This window comes from Denticeps clupeoides, chromosome 7, assembly GCF_900700375.1.
Source record: "Denticeps clupeoides chromosome 7, fDenClu1.1, whole genome shotgun sequence".
In the NCBI taxonomy this organism is placed as follows: Eukaryota; Metazoa; Chordata; class Actinopteri; order Clupeiformes; family Denticipitidae; genus Denticeps; species Denticeps clupeoides.
The window spans coordinates 22,839,140-22,855,603 of NC_041713.1; the positions used below are offsets into that span (position 1 = coordinate 22,839,140).

General features: G+C 46.3%; 1 protein-coding gene across 2 annotated transcripts in view; it reads right to left on the minus strand.

Moving 5' to 3' along the window:
* Window positions 1–16,464, minus strand: part of cttnbp2 (cortactin binding protein 2) — a 38,401-nt gene that overhangs the window by 17,621 nt on the left and 4,316 nt on the right. For both annotated transcript variants that reach the window (XM_028985215.1, XM_028985214.1), the window contains exons 2-4: window positions 16,099–16,206; window positions 4,876–5,100; window positions 1,005–2,460 (exon numbers count right to left, since the gene is read on the minus strand). In XM_028985215.1, the coding sequence (XP_028841048.1) occupies window positions 1,005–2,460; window positions 4,876–5,100; window positions 16,099–16,206 (1,789 nt within the window). The remainder of the gene's footprint in view (window positions 1–1,004; window positions 2,461–4,875; window positions 5,101–16,098; window positions 16,207–16,464) is intronic.

Genomic DNA, 16,464 nt, shown 5'->3' on the forward strand with positions numbered 1-16,464 from the left:
GATTGACAGCCTGTCAGGGCGAATGGCAGAGATCTTGAAAAAATATTCACTCTTTGCATAAACTTGATGTAATTGTCAATAAAAACCTTTAAAACGTATAAAAAGCTTGTAATTATACTTCAATACACCACAGAGACAACTGACAAAAAGATCTAAAAACACTGAAGCAAACTTGTGAAAAGCAGCATTTGTGTCATTCTCTAAACTTTTGGCCATGACTGTACAGTTCATGGACCAAACAGACAATGGAACTGATTTATTTTAAATAACAAGTTGCTTGTTTGCTAATGTCCTATTAATTGTGGGTTAGGATTTCCACAACTTAGGACCAAGCAAATAGGACTACTGGTTATTTAGCGGTAAGGCATAGGGTTTTTGGAGCAAGTCCACAACTTCTTCAAATCTACCTATGCACTACTTTTTTATGTTGGCCCTGGATCCCTTTTTTACTTGTTGGATTATGCCACTTCTGACACCATATAGTGCAATGGAACTAACCCCCAATGTCTCAATTACCCAAAAGTATCACCATGCAAACCCCAGAAGGAATATCCTGTGGCCTAATTGATTAAAAGTCGAGTTTATGTGCATTCATGGTGGGGGTTTGTTGCCTTGGGTCTACAAGCCCCTTTAGACTGAAAAAACGACATATTTCACTACATACAACAGATGTGTTAAAAAAGCAGCATTTCCATTCAAAGGTAATGAGCAGAGACAACAGACACACAGCATTAAATGATGGAAGCTGAGACGTACAAGGGTGGGGTGAGGACAGCATGCACCGTGATGAAGGATGGGAAAGGTGAATGCAGAAAAATAGGGACAGAGCAGCCTCTGGCATCAGCTTCAGAGTGGTGAGAGAGAGTTGTGACAGGACAGGACAGGGCAGGACAGGTCTCCTTCGGAAACTTGTTGAGGACGTTCAGCCGGTGGGTAAGAGAGTAGGTGGAGTAAAGAGGCAAGAGGAAGCAGGGACAACATGTGGGGCGCTGAGCCCCCATTACCTGAAACTGTTGCCAGGGGACTGCCCGGGACATGGGAGCTACAGGATGGAGGACTAGTGGGGTTTATGGAGGGACTACTGACAATGGCAGCGATGCTGATGTTGGTGACGGTGGTGACAGAGGGACACTCTCCGGCACATGCGTTGGCGGTCCGGCCTGTGCAGGGCGCACCCACCTGAGACGCGGTCAGGGCTGGCACCGTGCCCCCGAGCTCCAGGGCCGGTTTGGGTGGCAGCTGGGGCGTGGGCGCTCCAGACTTGCCAGAGAGCGCGGACCCTACCATGCCGGTACCTGCTGAGCGGCCACCGCCGTCTGCAGCTACTTTGACAGGAGGGTGTGGCGGTGAGGGGGTCTGCGAGAGACCGGGTTTCTTGGGAGGGATGGGTGGCGGGTTTCCTCGATCGATACGAGTCACCGTCGGTGACTTGAGGCCGATTTGGGGATGGCCAAGTCGGCCAGCAAAGGGACCTCCTTCCGATATGGAGTGAGGCAGACCTGGACGTAGACCGCCACCAGGACCTGGAACCGCGGCGTTCCCGGCCGGCGGGCTTGTGAAGCGCGAGAGCACTTGTGTGACCGTGTGCCGCGCTTGCTGCTTGGCAACAAAATTGTCCCGGTTGGTAGGAGACAGGTCCCGGGCTGGGGGGCTCTGGTTGGCGGTGCCGTTTTGGTCCTGCTCGGATGGTGAGGGCTGGAACTTGTACCGGGCAGCTTGTACTCGCGGGCTGACGCCCGCGGGCAGCGCCGTGGCAGCGGCCCCGGGCGTGGCCTCGCCGCCGTTCTCGTTCTGAGAGAGCAGCAGGCCCCGGCCAACTCCGGAAGTCTTCGGCAGGCTCATGCCAGCGTAGTTGGCAGCGCCGGGGGAGGGTTTGACAGGGATGCTCAGTGAAGGCCCCTTCCTATGCGGCACCTCGTGAGCGTCAGGCGGCAGGTCCGTCTGGCACGAGGTCGCCCTCAAATTTGCCGGATCGGTGCTGACCGCGACGGACATGGTGAGGGGCTTGGGATTGGTGGCGGCGGGAGCCGGTGCAGGCATTGCGCCGTCCTTGTCCCTCTCCGTCTTGAGTTGCTCCAGCTGCCGGCGCAGCTCTTCGCTCTCGGTGTGCAGCGCGGCGCCGCGCGCCTCCTCGCGGCTCAGCCTCTGCCGCAGCTGCTCCCGCTCGGTGTCGAACTCGGCGAGGTGCTTCTCCAGCTCGGCCTCCATTTGCTGGCTGTGCCGCCTCTCTGACGCCAGCTCTCCCTCCAGGCAGCTCTGGGCGTGGCCGTCCTCCTCCAGCCGGACGCTCAGCTCGTGGGCCCGCTGGCCCTCCTCGGACGCCCGCGCCGCCAGCTGCTTGCACTCGCGCACCAGCAGCATCACCACCTGCTTGTTTTTCTCGCGCTCGTCCTTCAACTGCGCCGACAACTTCCTCTGTTCCTGCTCCAGACCCTGCAGCTGCAGCTTCTCCATCTCCAGCTGGAAGCACATGGATACAAGCAGACACGTACACCATTAGCAGAGCTGCTTCACCAAAAAACCTTCTAAAAAGCTACATCAGATCTTTCAGATCTAGTTCCCTTGGTCTATACTAGTAACTGGGCCAAGTCATTTTTCCAAATACTCATACGACAACATGACAAGCTGCTGACGCTATAAAGCTCACGGAAATGTGGATTATTTTATTAATGGAGTCCAACTTCTTTCTCAGGTCTCCACAGAGGTTCTGGTGATCACACACACACAGATAGATCTTAGAAAATGCTCCACACCCATTTAATTCCAGTGTATAATTTCAAATCCACATAAATGATCTAGTTAATCTGTTCACGGTCATGTATGAGGAACAGACATGAGATGACATTCAAAATGAGGAACCAACGCCCCAGTCCCTGGTACCACGGCTTAATTTGGAAGAACTAAAATGATCTCTGTTGCCGAGGTACTCACTGCACAACAATTCCTTCGGTGAGTGGAAGCAAAACCAGATGAGGATGCGTGTCCTCTCTCACACCGAAGATCTGGGGTCTTATGTTTCAGAGGTGGGATTAAATTACGTTTGCGGGTCAGCCATGAGCAGGTATATTTATCTGACTCGCTGCTATTGTTAGATCTGCTCTGGCAGCCAGGGTGCAGATTTGGATCTCTGTGCCTGGAGACAGAACAATGAAGAGCACATCTGCTGTAATCCTACACAAATACACACGCGGTGACAATTCATTACTAATTATCGGGAAAGTTAGCAAGTGCTCACCGTCACAGCTGTTTTCAGACTGGGGGGTTACCGTGCCAGCTGCAAGACAGGAAGTGCTCTGCTGCCCCCTGCCTTTACCGCAGAACATAGCCGAGTAAAGGTATAAAATGTCTTTATAAGGTTGACACGCGGATGTGGACCTGATGAATATTTGAGGAATTTTGGGCTATAAGTAAAGCTGCAACTCACTGACAATAATCAATTGATCATTGACTAGTTGTGTTGTAGATGGCTTTAGCTATTTTACATTTGGGGTCTACCTGTTGATGAATGCTGTTGCTATTGTGTGGTGTATTGGTGTACACAGTATAGGAAGGCGGTAGTACCACGGTCAAAGCCCGCTTCACTCCGTATAGAAATATATCTGGCGACAATTATCAACAATATAATTAGTCAGCAACAATTTCCATTACTGCTGACAATGCCGACAAATCGTTTCACCAGCATCTATAAGAACAGCTTTTTTCAACTCTGCCACTCCTGAGTAGAAAACAAGAAGAGAGGTACATGTATTGCTGTAACGACCAGGAACAGGCAGGATCTAGGTCCTTTCAGTTGGGGTGACCCTGATAAGGGGTGAAAATAGAACACTCCTGTCTATGCTGAGTGCCACTCCAGAAAAGAGGCAAATCAATTCATGACAGTGTCAAGATTTTCCTCACTTATACAACAGTTGCAACTAGTCAACTAATATCATAATAGTTACCAAAATGTATTTTTATCTTTAAATAAATGTATCTCTGGGTCTCCGTGGAACCAGAGTGCCTAATCTTGTGATGAAAAGAGTAATTTATGGTGGTATTTGAAGAGTAATCAGTCATCTGGGAATTCAACGGCCTAGCGGGGAAGGAAGTGGACCCGCAATTGGAAGGTTGCCGTTTCAAATCCCCCCGCTGCCCAAGTGCCACTGAGGTCCCCTTGATCAAGGTACCGTCCCAACACACTGCTGCCCACTGCTCACTAAGGTGATGGGTTAAAAGCAGCGTGTCGCCATGTGCTGTACTGCAGTGTATCACAATGACAATCGCTTCCCTTCCACAAATCAGTCATTGACGGGGTGTTCTAAAGTGTTCAAAAGTGTGTAGTGATTGTCACATGTGATACACAGCAGCACAGCACATGGTGCACACAGTGAAATGTGTCCTCTGCATTTAACCCATCACCCTGAGTGAGCAGTGGGCAGCCATGACCAGCGCCCGGGGAGCAGTGTGTGGGGACGGTGCTTTGCTCAGTGGCACCTCAGTGGTACCTTGGCGGATCGGGATTTGCTGGTTCGGGATTCGAACCAGCAACCTTCTGATTACGGGGGCTCTTCCTTAACCGCTAGGCCACCACTGCCCCGGTGCTCACTTTTGTTGCCAGTGGTTTATATATTAACGATGTGTGCTTAATGATGTTGAGGGCACAGCAAATTTGCACGGTTACACAGGCTGTCCACTGACTACTTCACATTGCATCAAAGTGTCATATCTTCAGACACTTTCAGGTGCTGGGCTGCTCCAAGGCTCCATATACTGACACTGACACTAATAGCAGCGTTTATTTCTTATTTAGCCTACAGTCATGAGCAGTTTGTCTCAATGGGCTTTGACAGGCCCTGCTGCTGACCCCCCCTCCCCCCTACACGTTGACCAACCTACCTTTTTCTGGCGGGTTTCGGCAGCAGCCAGCTGAGCGTTCATGTTCTCCTGCATTTTTCTGCAGTGGGCCATCACCGCGTCCAGCACTGCCATGGGGCTGGTGCTCACAGGCTGGAGCTCCTTCTCTCCCATCGAGCCCTCGAAGTCCCGTTGCAACGCCACAAAAGGGTCAGTCATGCTGAAGTGACCATAACGCTCCTGGAGAAACACCTCCTTCCTACGAGCCTGCGGGAAAGAGACAAGAGACGGTGAGGATGGTTAGCTCGGTTTCCTTTTCTTTTTTGTAAACATCATCAAGAAACACAGCTCTCAGGAAAGAAGGTGCAAAGCTGCCCAATTTTGGAACATTTTTGGAAAAGAGAACTGCTGTATGAAAGAAGTATGTCCAATTTTTGTATGCATCCCAGAGAATTATGGCTTGGGAATCTACTGTTAAGTCAATTCAAAGTAAACTGTAAACAAAGTAAACAAAAGATGAGACGACGAGGCTCAAAAAAAATAAAGGGAACTATTAAACGACACAATGTAACTCCAAATCAAACTGTCCACTTAGGAAGCAACACTGAAAATCAATTTTATATGCTGTTGTGCAATTGGAATAGACAACCGGTGGAAATTATAGGCAATTAGCAAGACGTCCCCAATAAAGGCACGGTCCTGCAGGTGGTGACCACAGAACACCTCTCAGTTCCTATGCTTTCTGGCTAATGTTTTGGTCACTTTTGAATGCTGGCGGTGATTTCACTCTAGTGGTAGCATGAGGTGGAGTCTACAACCCACACAAGTGGCTCAGGTAGTGCAGCTCATCCAGGATGGCACATCACTGCGAGCTGTGGCAAAAAGGGTTACCATGTCTGTCTGAGCATGGAGGCGCTACCAGGAGACAGGCCAGTACATCAAGAGACGTGGAGGAGGCCGTAGGAGGGCAACAACCCAGCAGCTTTCTAGAAGGAGGAACAGGAGGAGCTCTGCCAGAGCCCTGCAAACTGACCTCCAGCAGGCCTCACATGTGCATGCGTCTGCTCAATCGATCAGAAACAGACTCCATGATGGTGGTATGAAGGTCCGATGTCCACAGATGGGGGTGGTGCTTACAGCCCCAGACCTTGCAGCACGTTTGGCATTTGCCAGAGAACACAGATTGGCAAAATCGCCACTGGCGCCCTGTGCCCTGAAGCAGGTTCACACTGAGCACATGTGACAGACCTGAGAATTCTGCTGCCTGCAACATCCTCCAGCCTGACCTGTTTCTCTGGGGGTCGCACATCCCTACATGTGCTAACCAGAGGTAGCCAGACTGCCATTACGTACCAAGATGAGATCCTCAGACCCCTTGAGAGACCATATGCTGGTGTAGTTTGGCCCTCGGTTAATTTACATTTGACATTTTCCACATTTATCAGACTCCCTTATCGAGAGCGCCTTACAATCAGTAGTTACAGGGACAGTCCCCCCCTGGAGACACTCAGGGTTAAGTGTCTTGCTCAGGGACACAGTGGTAGCATGTGGGGTTTGAACCTGGGTCTTCTGGTTCATCCGGTTAATAACAAGACAAAAAATCCAACTTTGAATTATTACAAAATACTGCATTGTGTGTATTTGTGTGTAGTATGTTTTTTGCCTGTCAAAGCACACTGAGACAAACTGTATGAGATATTGGGCTTTATAAGAAATAAATGTTTCTAAGTGCTTAAATATCACAGCTGTCAGGTGAAAGGGAAGAATCACAATATGTGACATTTTTTTTATATTGTGAGAGACTTAGTGGATGTCCTACATACGGTGTTTGTTTCATATTTCATATTTGCACTTTTCCAGTGTTCTGATTGCTCAAAGAATTCATGAACAGGCAAACAGGACTGGTGGATCAAACAGTGGTGATCATAACAGAGTTCACCACGTCAAATACCTCTAAGGCATCTCTTAAGGCATAGATTTACTTTTCTTTAGGCCCCTTCACTTTGCCAAACAAGGAAAAGATCCAACAGGCTGAAGCTCATGCTATCCAACACAGACCAACTGCTGCTGTAAACATTACAGGAGCAGCCAGGTTCATCCATCTCCCTCTCTCTCTCACACACACACAGCCAACAGCATGAAATGTTTCATGGCTTTATATGGATAATTATTAGTAATGCATTGATGGTAGAAGGCTGCTACAACGTGCTGGTGCAAATCCACCACACCTATAGGTCGCACCACGTGGTGTACTCATTCCCACCACCACTGGGAGTTGCGTTGTTTCAAAAATCTATTGCTTGTGCCTTACAGATGCAGAAGATTGAAGCTGACCTTATAGCAGCTATAAAAACACTTTCCTGAACACTGCCTGGTTTTCCCATCAGGCACCTCAGCTCTAGCAGGTCACAAACTGACAGCATAGGACCAGTTTCTGGTTTTCAAGATTCACATCACAATTAGTAGTCAAACCGGTAAATCTCTGCAACCCTAACAGGTTTTTTTTTTTTTTTATAAATTATTTTAAGAATATTTAAGAAGTCAGAACACCATATACTACAAAAGAAATTAATACATAAATACATTGATAAACAGATAAACAATTATGATTAAACAATAAACGCTTCGAGTGCAAGGCTAAATGATATTATGAATCATGCACTGCCCATTCGGTTGCACACACTCATTCTTGCCCAAGTCGTCGGTGTCCGCAGTAGCCATTTTTTTTTTTGTGTACGTGTTTGAGCTTTAGTGGCCATGGCTTTAACTCCAAACGTATCTGATTAGTGAGCATGAATGTCTATCACACAGGGACATAGGTGCACATAGGAACATAGGCGTAGGTGCATGCACACTCGCGACTCGTGGTTGCAGCGTGTGCGTGTTTTGCTGCTTGAACTTTATTTATTCACTCTGCTCCACACCCTCTCAGACAGACAGATTTGGTATGGGTTGTTTCTGAACCCACTCTCGCCGTGTACACCAGAGCGGTTTCATCTGTCCACACTCTGTCCATTCAAATGCACGCATGTTCCGTTCGGCACTATCGCCACCACAGCAAGGCACGGCGCTGCCTCTCTTCTGCCTGCAACAGCTCCAGTCTCTCACTCACTGACTGTCTAAACCACGTGCGTCTTCTCACAGTAACCCTAACATTAATTTTGCAACCCCAGACTCCGTTTAATCACGTTGTTACGATTAAAAATCATATTATTAATCATATTATTAATTTTGTTGTGTCACCGTGTGCTGTGCCACATTGTTTCACAATGACATTTTACATCTGAGGCATTTGGCGCAGCTCCTGGGAGGGAGAGTAGCAGTTGGGTGGTGTGGGAGAATTTGGGAAGGTTGAAAACCAGTCGTGCTGATGCATTCAGTATTAGTGAGCAGTGGGTGGTAGTAGCCCAGTGGGTAACATACTCGCCTATGAACCAGAAGACCCAGGTTCAAATCCCGCTTACTACCATTGTGTCCCTGAGCAAGACACTTAACCCTAAGTTGCTCCAGGGGGGGACAGTCCCTGTAACTACTGATTGTAAGTCGCTCTGGATAAGGGCGTCTGATAAATGCTGTAAATGTAGTTGTAGACGTCGGATGGCATTCAGAGGTAGACGTGCTAGGAGGAGTTACAGGAATCCAGTTGTGAGACTGGGAATGAACGAGTATCTGGGTGGCCTGTGTTCTGAGGATCCATCTGATGTTATAGAGAAGGAATCTACATGAACAGGAAAGATGACGTGAGTCGAGAAGGACAACTGGTTGTCTATAGTTACTCCAAGGTGGCGTGCAGTTCCACATAGTAAGATCGTGATGTGGTGAAGAATCTACTGGAATGAATATTAATTCTGTTGAGTTTTAGATGATTGGCTGCAATCCAAGATGAAATGTCAGTTAGACATGCAGATATCCTAGAGGCATGTACATCTGAGGGAGGGAAAGAGAAGATGAGTTGTGTGTCATCAGAATAGCAGTGGTCGGATAACCCATGTGAGAAAAAGACGTCACCAAGTGATCTTATGTAGAGGGAGAAAAGTTAAGGACTGAGTACTGATCCCTGAGGGACGCCAGTGGAGAGTCTGCATGAAACAGACATGTATCCTTTCCAAATTACTTGGTATGACTACTCAAGGTAGGAAGTAAAAACCCCCTGCCATGCTGAGCCCCAAATTCAAAGTCTCTTTAGGATAGACAGGAGTGTCTTGTGACTTTACAGGAAAATCAGACAAGTCCCCTTGATCTATGTTGGTGACAGGCTGTGAGACTCTGAATGTCATATGTGTGATTACTTTCAGCAGGTATATCAGCTGGTGGTGACTGGTCAGGCCACGGAGGGGTTTGTTTTGTTGGAAGCGCCATGCTGATATGGGGGCAGGAGCCACACAGGTGTGGTTTATTTACCACTGCTGAACACTGGCCCTGATATTCTTAGCACTAACCTTTACAAGCATGCAGTAGCTGTGGGTGAGGGAGCTAAAGGGCTTGCTGCCAAATACTGAACAAATTCGAGAGATCCACAGAGAGAGGGAGAGAAGTGTAAGAATAAAGATAAATTAAGCAGTAGATGATCTTCCAAAGAATCTTAATGACAAAAAATAATAATTACGTATTGTGAAACGGAGGAACTGAATCAACTGCCCACATGTTCACAGCAAGAAAATTAGGTGGAGGAGCTCAGGACCAGGAGATTTCTATTCAAACTAGGAGCGGAAGTAGACCATCTATAATGAAAGTCTCGCTGATCGATGTTGACTGCCTCGCTCATGACTGTGAGAGGTCGATTCTGCCTCATTTCTGCACCACTCCCACTCTTTGCTGGTCTTTGACCCCAACTAACAGGCCAATAAATCCACAAAATTGCTTAAAATGACCTAAACCCAACATTGGAGCAGAGTAAGAGATTCCCTCTAACAGTCAGCACAGAAGAGCTGGCTATGAAAGTTTAACTTGAGAGTGAAGCTTTTTTTGTGTTTTGTGTGTGTGTCTGTATCCTTACTAGGAGCCTTTCAATTACACAGAGTTATTTGTGGGCCAAGGACTTCCACAGATCCTCTGCCACTCTGCAGTAAAACTCCAGAGAGGGAGAATGTAGATCAGGCCCAAAATGACCAACCAGCACTACTCTGTGCTTTTAATTCTACTGTAAGACGCGATGACAACACAAACCCTACTGTGATGTGAAATGGCAGAGGCCGGCCTGCTTTCACTGATCTGATAGGAATCTGACCAGACTGTGGGTTGCAAGTGGTCTGAACATAAATACTGCACTGGTGTCCTTATTAAAATGCAGCACCGGGCAGCGGGTGGGCGTGTTCTGAGAGAAATCTGAGCCAAAGGGTGGGGGAGCTACCGCCATAAGGGGAGACTCCGGGGAAACACGAGGTTTCAAATCCTCTAGAGCTCCAGAGTATGGAAAACTCTGTGGAGATATCCTAGAATCCCTGTGGTCAGTCAGATGTCAATGCATCACACATACACACAAGAAGAAGAAGAAGAAAGATATCTGGGTTTCTTACTGGGTCAGAATTGCCTGTTCTACAGAGCAGCCAGTCAGCCACACAAGGAAGCAGGAGAATTACCATGTGAGCAGGTTACATGTGTGAAATGTGAAGGGAAATGTGCTAATGGTAGAGTAAGTATGTTGAGGGCTGAGGAAGAAAGAGAACAACAGAAAGATGGACGTAGAGAGCGAGGCTTCAAAGGAAAAGTGATGTTCTAAATTCTTTGAGAAAATAATTGCTTCTGAAATGCAAATATGGCATTGGTAATATAAATCAATGTTTTAACTGTATGTGTGTGTGTGTGTGTGTGTGTGTGTGTGTGAGAAACTAGCTGGACAGATTAAAAGACTTCTGACTGATTTCTGACATGGATGAGATGCTAAAATTAGCTGTGCTGTTCTCCTGGTGCTCCTGACCTAATTTAACCAGCCTACCAAACGAACAGCACTCCACTAGAGCACAGTAGGTTGTGTGTGCGCGCACACACACACTCGCTCACACTATTACCAATACCAATTACCACAGTTCTGCACAAACACTTGATTCTGATTGGCTGGTAAGCCTGCACTTTAAATAAAGTGTGTGTGTGTGTGTTTGCATGTACACTGGTGACATATTAAATAAAATGGCTGCCTACAAAAGAAACTGTAAATATGAATATGAATACACTGGTGTAGCTTTGTAGCATCTTGTATCTCGCACCTCAACGGAAGGCGGTCGGACATCTTACTAAACAGCTAAAGATGTAGCGGTGTGAGCGACCCCTCCTAGTTGCGTGGGACGCTGAACCCTGCCTCGTGTGGATCTGCAGTGATGTGCGTGGTGGGGAGGAAGCGGTGATGGATGAGGCAGGGAGCACAGAGGGCAGACTGATGCGGTAAAACACTGGGGGGGCTCTTAACTAATCACGCCATAACTACACTTGGTTTCTTTTCCCTGATTACGGTTTCTGAACTAGTGTCCAATCAACCTGTATCTGCGACTTACCTGCTAAAATACTCAAGGAGCTCTTATCTGCTTTAAGCGAAACCTTCTATTTGTCCAAAATTCTTGAAACACAAATGACATATTAGAGACTTTACTAATAGTCCATAGTACAGCAACTGCCCTACTTAAAGTATTAAATTATCTTCTACAATCGTCTGACCAGGACCTATGTAATATGCAAGTTCCTCCCACTACCCAAAAACATGAACTCTGAATTGACCTTACGGGTGTGTAAGAGGGTGTGCGAGTGCTAGAGCGTGAGTGTGCAAGTGCTAGAGTAAGTGTGAGAGAGTGTGTGAGTCGGTGTGAGAGAATGCGTGTGTGTGAGAGAGCTATTTAAAGCAGTAAAAATTTTAAACCATAAAGAAATGTGCTATTCTCCAGTTTCATTTAAATGATCAATGAGGTTTAAAGTCATGAGCAGTAGAATCAGCTTCCCTGAAAGGCTTGGGACATGTCACCTGAAGGTGCTAAGATCAATTGTGTGTAAATTACAACTACAATCTGAAAAAACGGGTTCTTTGTCTAACAGCTTTAAGGAACTAGTAATGCCACACGTTTAATCAGAGACAGAATTGTGGGACCAGAAGCTGTGCTTTACCTGGCAATCAAAATTGGTCCACTTTGTCTGTAATATCGTGACTGAGTGGAAGAACAACTGATGTACAAAATCAGAATTTCCAGTATAAAAGGACTGAGTATTAGTCAAGTTAATATTAGCTATGTTACTGAATATCAATAAAGTTAAATATCTGGTCGACAGGATTTTTAAATAACAAAATTTTACAAAGATTTAGACAGTGTGTATTTCTTTTTAAAACATGCACAGAAACAATTGCGTGTCTGTGCTTTGGCCTAAGGGGCTCTCTGTGAGAGCAAGACTTCCATGTTCCATTTCCACCCACTCTGCCTGGTGACTCAAGAGGCTGCATTCACGCGCCCACGCCTGGGCCCTCTGCTCTCCCACCAGCCTACAGCACAGTCTGCCAGGCTACAGTAACCAGCCTCAGATCTCACACAGCTTTAGTTGTGTTCAAGTGTAATCTATTTGGTCGGTTTGTACCAAAAATTGTACCATTATGGGTCTCTGTTTTTGCCCAGGTGCTAGGCACACAGAGATAGGCCTATATTCCTGTTTTCATCTTCACGAAACACAAAAACGGTGAGGGAAGAGGGCAGTTAATGTAAGGGAGAGAGTGGACATTTAAATAAAGTTGGCAAAAGTGATTGGACGAATGTACGGAACAGCAAAGCAACCACAGTTCACCACTTCCGAAGCACGTTCTCTAAAACAGTGGTAAACAGATCGCTGCTTTGGTTTAGAACAATCCAGTTTCGCGATCAGGCGTGTAGCTCATGACATGATGAATGTTTTATCTCCTCAAAGCAACAAAACTGTCCGGCTGTCAGAGGGGTTAGTAAATGCTAAGAATTTGGCAGGGTGGTTAGTAACATCACCAAATTGTTAAATAATTTGCATGCAAATTAAATGAATAAAGCAAATCAACAAGATATTAATGCAAGATCATTAATGCATGTATTAATGGTAATGATGTTATAGAGTGTGTAGGGTGTTATAACCCTAAACTGGTTACATGACATTCCAGTGTGCGGCAAGGGCCAGGTGAAGATGGATGTCAAGTTGAGTGGACGAATGAGATGACAATTTCATTTAATTAGTATAATATAATATATACACACTCACACACACACATATATATATGGAATCATTTCTTGCTGTTGTATGTTTGTGCATGGTGAATCAAAGTATCACCATTGCATATCACAATTGGACTTCCCCAAATTGTGTGTGCTGCCCAGACAACAGCTTATAACCCAGTGTTTGGAGCTGGTGTGTATGTAGTTTTTGCTAAACTACATTGATTAATTACAGAAGTGACTGGCTCATGAGCCCTTTAAAATGTCTTTAATCTGAGGAAGGAAAGACAGAAGAAAGGGAGTAAGAATTGCGGAACTGACAGAGAGAGATGCAGATCGGAGATTTGCTTCACAGATCCCGTCTGTCCACCCACATGGTGATGTAATACCAACAGCCCCCAGCTGTTCCAGCGCTCCATTATCAAGACTGGCTGTGAACACGCACCCCCCTCTTCCGGTGCTTCTTGTGCACTCTGCATCCTCACATGGCCAATGTATACATTCCTGTCTTATGACCAAAACACCATGCATAAAACAGTGCGATGGTATCTGAGCCTGGATTGTGCCAAATCCTGCCTGCGTTTTCAGTTCTGCCAGATAGTTTCTGATTCACATCTGAGATATGGGTGGAGGAAAACTGGAAATTTAAGAAAACCTGGACCTAAACCAATGTGAGTCCTAGTCATGAATAAATCTAGACTAAAACGTCAGCAGTTGTCAATGAAAATTGTATTTTAGTCTCTTTTTATATTAATGCAATTCTATATATAGCCCAGTCAATATAGTACAAGTACCTAGTAGAACAGACCTTTTTTAGTCAAAAACCTTTTTCAGTCTAACCCATCTCGTAATTAAAATAAGGCTATCTTATTACAACAATATTGTTACATTATGGACTCAATAATTGTCTACATCCATTCCAGACATGCAAGACGCTCTCGATTTGTTCCATGTTTTTGTGATGCACATTGTTTTCTTTTCCACTTCATTGTAATGAAAATGCTTCCATAGATCACATCATCATCATTACACATGGTCCCAGGCTTTTAGGTTCTAAGAGAGCCTGCAATGTTTGTGTGAGATTTATAAACACACATGAAAAGCTGAGCCCATTTCAACGAGTTTTTGAAGTAGTAAAGGAGCCTTATTTTCACACTTCCTTCTGAATGGTGCAGCATTCTTCTCAAGAGCTTGCAAATGATGCCAAAAAATGCTGCCAAAGTAGAGAGTGCCCTTTAGAATAAAAATCGCCAATAGTGACACAATTACTCAGGTATGCAGCAATGATGTTAATTAAGAAGAGAAAATGGAAAACTGGAAAACCACCAAGCTGAACGCAAATCCAGCCTCACGAAACCACTAGAACCTAAGAAAACATCATTTGAATGCAGCAGAACACATAGATTTTAGAATTGGTTTCATACTCAAGCTGACACTGCATACTGTCCAAAAAGAATTTCCGTTTTTTTCATTTTATACACTAGGACTGGATGCTATATCGAAATCGAACGAAAGCGCAATTTTACAAGCCCAGGCTCTGCTGCAGCGGTTAATGACGCATGAGCAGACATGCTGGTTGGGGCGTTGGGGAGGCAGGCAGAAGAGGAGCAGCTGCAGCGACGGCAGCCGCAATGAGGAGAGCGGAACCGGGCGAATGCTGGCGAACGTGCAGAGCCTGGGCAGACGCCGCCGCCGCGGTCCATCCGAGCTCAGACGGTCAAATTGACCGCGAGGGGCTGGTTTCTTTAAACTGCTGGTAAGACGATAATGTGGCTAATAACATCAGCTTCCTCCATTCACGCTCTGCGTGTGTGAGTTTCGGAGCGGAGGAACTCGTCATAGAACTCGTCATAGGTTAAATAGAATCCATACAACACGTCTTCCTCCAAAGACGCCTTCTCAATTTTTACTTCCGGCCCTCTGTTGCAAACCGCGCGTGACTGAAACTCACGCACGGCCGCCATGCGAAACCCTAACCGCAGATGCGGTAGTGCAAGTGGTTCGGATTCGGCACTGATAGCCGCCCAGCGAAGGGCATGTCGCGTTCGGCCTAAAAACTAACCCGGTGGGCGCGAGGGCACGTGTGCCACCCACCGTTGCGATGATGTCCCTGTATGATAGACGGTCAAGCTCACCAGTCAGATGTGCCCTATGTTAAAGCCACGCCCACTTAGTTACAGCGCCATTCATAATTCAATGTACGTTACAATTCCTAATACACATAATATAGTGAATAATGGTGAATTAAATCTTAAAATCTTCCGCCTTGTTATACACATTGCCTAGTGCAGCTACATTCACGTTCTTCTAACACTGGTCACTGTTGCCAAGCAGCAATCTGGCCCAAATACGGGATGAACCTGCTTTGATCCCCTGATCCCGGAGGAATATGACGGCACGGCTGTGAATGACAGAATGAAAGGGGGTTGGGGCACACATCATGTGACTGCGAGCTCGGTCGGCTAATCTGCTTAGCTACCCCCTATTCTCTTGGATGAAGAAGCAACAGACGCTCAGCAGGCTTTTCCGCCCAGCTAATTCATCATAGAGCATAAAAAAAACGGGTGTAACGTGGACTGAGCGCAGCACTGACTACAGACTGCGATAGCAGCCAGTGCTGGACAGGTAGCATTAGCACCAAGCTTCCTGTCCGTCGACTGGAGATGCCCGTAGCAGAAAACAAGCCCTTATCAGCCACTGTCTGGGGAACAGACAAGGACTCGGCGTTTGGGACATTTCATGGCAGAGAGAGATAGGATTTCCACAGGGACTCAGGGGACCAGGCCGTACACAAAAGGAAAAAATAAAAGGGAGATAGAGCAGACAATGTACCTGGTTAAGAAAAAAAAAGAGAGAGAGAGAGGAGAGAAACATACAGAGGGAGAAGGATAACAAAGAGGGAAGAAAAAGAGGGAGCAGCTGCTGGATGTAGACGGGTGAAATAATATATTTACACTAACGCCATTTACCAGACGCCTATTTATACACATACATACATACATACATACATACATACGTGTGAGATATATATATCTATTTTTGTATGTATGTATACACACACACACACACACACACACACAAACATACATATATATATATGAATGAATACTGCACTCACCCTGAGGGCTTCAATGACCACATCTCTCGCCTCCAACTCCCCCTCCATGATGCTGAGGAGCGTGAGGAGCTCTGGCTTGCTCAGGTTATCCACATTCAGCTCGCACTTCTGTAAAACCACACACACACACAGACAATAAGCTACTTTTATTCAGACCCTAAGACACAGTGCTAAATATACATGATGTCAATCACAGGACAACCCGACACAGACTCGACACTTCCTGCACTGATGCAACACACCGTGCATTTAGAATGTCGAGAAATAGAGAGACAGCGACAAGCACTGGAGAAACACTTTTATTTGGTGTGCAAGTATTTCTGACACCCCGACCTTTAACCTGTGAAACCCTGGCCCTTTGCAGAG